Source organism: Centropristis striata, chromosome 4, assembly GCF_030273125.1.
Source record: "Centropristis striata isolate RG_2023a ecotype Rhode Island chromosome 4, C.striata_1.0, whole genome shotgun sequence".
NCBI classification, from domain to species: domain Eukaryota; kingdom Metazoa; phylum Chordata; class Actinopteri; order Perciformes; family Serranidae; genus Centropristis; species Centropristis striata.
The window spans coordinates 28825702-28829015 of record NC_081520.1 but is presented as its reverse complement, the minus strand read 5'-3'; the positions used below and the strand labels follow the sequence as shown (position 1 = coordinate 28829015).

The window sequence follows — 3314 nt, the reverse complement described above, 5'->3', positions numbered from 1 at the left end:
TTAATAAGAAGTTGCACGTGAAAAATGCTTCATAAGTGTTGGAGGAGAGGAGGCACCGTCTCGCGCTTTTACGCACGGCTCCCTCCACTTCTTTAAAAAAAAAAAAAAAAAATCATCAAGGAAGCAGTGGGACAACCGGAAAAATGATAAAATAGGGAGAGAGATACACGAACTATCCGACATGGAGCTCGGAAAGAAATGGGCTGAATTTTCACATTAATCTGTTGGTGTATTTTGAGGAATATCTAACAAGTGAATTTAATATAATAAAGTTTAAAGTAAAAGCTTCCACATTAATAATTTGAAGCTTCAACAGTGAAACAAATGAACTCAGGGTTTCATCCAGATTCCAGACAGAAGAACACACGTTTCAGTACAGCTGCACGTTTTGACGCAGCCGTTGACTACGGTGGCCGACAAGGGTCAAACGGACGGCAACGGCCCAATACGTCTCAGTTTGAGAAAACAGCTTCTTGTACAGAAACGATGCAAAATCACACACTCAAACACAAGTCTAAACGAGGTACAAAACGAGGAACGTGGTGCAAATTAAAAAACGTGCTGCAAAAAACAAAGACAAATGCATCATCATCATCAAACGCGCTGCAAATGGAGAAACGATCTGCATGCTCCAAACCTGCAGGGGGCGCCCTCAGCGTAACAGCTCAATAGAGAGACACACGGGATGGAGAGAGACAGAACAGCTGACTGAATCCCAACAGTGTATGAAGATACAGCGGGAACGGTAATGTGACTTTTACTTGATTTTATATATATGTATATGTGTTTATATATGTTTGCATGTAGATTAGCCTGCTTGACATAAAACACCCGTTTTAATAATACATTAAAAAGCCCTCTTATCACAGTCTCCCATACCTAAACCCTGTCTTTTTTTTTTTTTTCCTTTTGCAGATGTACTGTCCATTCTGTGGATCTGTGCTTACAGCTTCCCCTGCCTTTTGCTGTGCATGTGGAGTTGGAAGGGCAGCAGTCACCTGTCTCCTAATGTCTATTTGTCACAACATAACTTTTTTAAAGCATGTCAAAGAAGACACGCCTGCCACTCATGCACAAGTTGATGTTGCACAACCTAGCACCAGTGCAGGTAAACAGATTCATGATTTTGTAACATAAAATGCTTGAAATGTTCAGATTGTGTCACTCACTGTCAAATCACTTCTCTCTATCACTATCCTGGTTCAGTAACTTGCATTTAAGGTGTACTAAAATGTCCTGCAGAAAGTAATTTTATATGAACATAAATAAATGTAAACTCAATAAGAGTACTGAATTTTTCTTTTTTCCAGAGGGAAACTCAAGCATAGAGACATTTTTGAAGTTTAGGGCAGTTAAAGAAAGGGAGAGAAAGTCTTTCTTTTCAAAGAAACGTCAGGCCTCTCAGAGTGAAAAGAAACAGAAACCAGTGAAGGTATGAACAGTTTTTAACATTACATAGGATGTTGCATAGTTTGTTGAGATTTAGCTGTCAGTGCAGACCTCATATCGATCTGTCATGTTGTATCAATTTACATTTTATTTACTATGTTATTTGGTATTTTGCAGATTTATGTTGGAGTTATGAGGCTGACAGGTGACTCCCTAAAACCTGTAAGAGGGAAGTCACTCCCTCTTGACATTCAGCCTCACTGGACATCAGAGCAGCTATTGGCTTCTGCTGTTAAAAAACAAATAGATTTTAACCAGGACATGCAGGATGTTGTCCATGTTTTGTTGTACCCTGATGGCAGACAAGTGATAAACATCCCAGGAACAGATGACCCTTTCACTGTCCAGAAGTACAAGGAGGCATTAGGGAAGGCCTACCAGAAGATAACACTATACATTTGCACTGCAGAGGATTTTGAAACCAGTTGTAAGTGTTCCATTTTGTATTTCATTCATGGTTTGATTTTCAGAGTCTTTCCACTTATATCTTATCTGTGCAAGATACATTCTGCCAGTTTCTTTAAAACATTATTGTAATTTTTGTTTAAATGCATTTTTTCAAAGGTGGACAGTCTTCTAGTGAAGATGACAGTGTCGTCCATGTGAACGTGCCATCTGTGGAAAGTGATCTCTCTGACACTGTGGTAAGTGCATACATGTTAAAGCGACAGCTCAACATTTTGGCAAACTGGCCTATTGCTAGGTACATTATCTTTACCTATCAGTTTTGAGATCCTGGGGGCTCGATGTGAGCCATTTGGAGAACAGAATGGAGTGGATACTATGAGTCCGTCTCATCAAATAAGCAATCCAAATACTCCAAAATGCTCTTGTGGACAAGTAGTGACATTTATATTCACCATACTGTGAAATAATAATGCATAATGTAACATTATGACACGTGAAGCAAATAAGTTGCACTATTGCACTTTGCGCTTTAGGTGAGTGTACAGGTAACAACTTGTCCAGGAGAGCATTTTGGGGTTGTTGGTTTATGTATTTGATCATTTGAAGGACAGACAGACTCATACTGTGCACCTCCATTCTGTTCGCTCAAAACAACAGGCACTGATAATTGAAGGTGATGTACCTACTCTGAAGGTAATGTACCTAATTTGCCATAATGTTGAACTAACCCTTTAAGTTAGAAAACTGCATTTAATATAACTTGTTATATGTGTGTTTATATTGTGTTTTGTATGCAGGTCTGGGACATTCCAGATAGTGTGAGCACACCAAGAATGGAGAAAGTTTTGCAGGGGTAAAAATTGCCTTTGTCAAGTGATGTTTATGCTTCATAAACAAAACAAGTAATCAGTAGTGGAGCAGGGAAATTCATGCATTATTTGTTATTCCTAGACCCTCCAAATGCCAACAACCAGAATCTCATCAAGTAAGTTAAAAAAAAAAAAGATTATACCCAATAGTATTGATTGATTGATTTAGGATTGCATTAGTTCTAAGCAGGTAGCAATTCTGAGTAATTAACTGATTAACTTAAAAAAAATAATATTTTTAATTAGGATGGACAGCAACCAACTGCCCAGGAACAGAATCTGAATACCTGTTATAGGTAAGCTGGTGGACAGTTACAACCTTAACATGTTTAGTTAGTGTGTGTAAATATGTGTCGAATGAAGAAAATAATAAATAGTTAAAAAATGGAAGATCTTCTGCTTGCACAAAGTTGAATTCCTTGTGGATCAGTTTCTCTCATCAGGGTCATAACATCATCACTCTTAACAGTCAGAGAGTACTTCAGGCGCAGTGTCTGCCACATTGAACGGTAGCCATAGAGTTGACCTGGACCCTTTAACTCTTCCTGTATGGCAGCACGAACGGTGGCAAGAGGAGAGTAGTCTTTT

General features: G+C 38.6%; 1 protein-coding gene across 1 annotated transcript; it reads left to right on the top strand.

Moving 5' to 3' along the window:
- Positions 1–1031: 1031 nt before the first annotated feature.
- Positions 1032–3026, top strand: LOC131970292 (uncharacterized). Its single transcript, XM_059331653.1, has 6 exons — positions 1032–1108; positions 1567–1876; positions 2014–2093; positions 2655–2710; positions 2809–2842; positions 2973–3026. Exons 1-6 carry the CDS (start codon positions 1043–1045, stop codon positions 3024–3026), a joined length of 600 nt encoding a protein of 199 aa, XP_059187636.1. The 5' UTR covers positions 1032–1042.
- Positions 3027–3314: the final 288 nt, after the last annotated feature.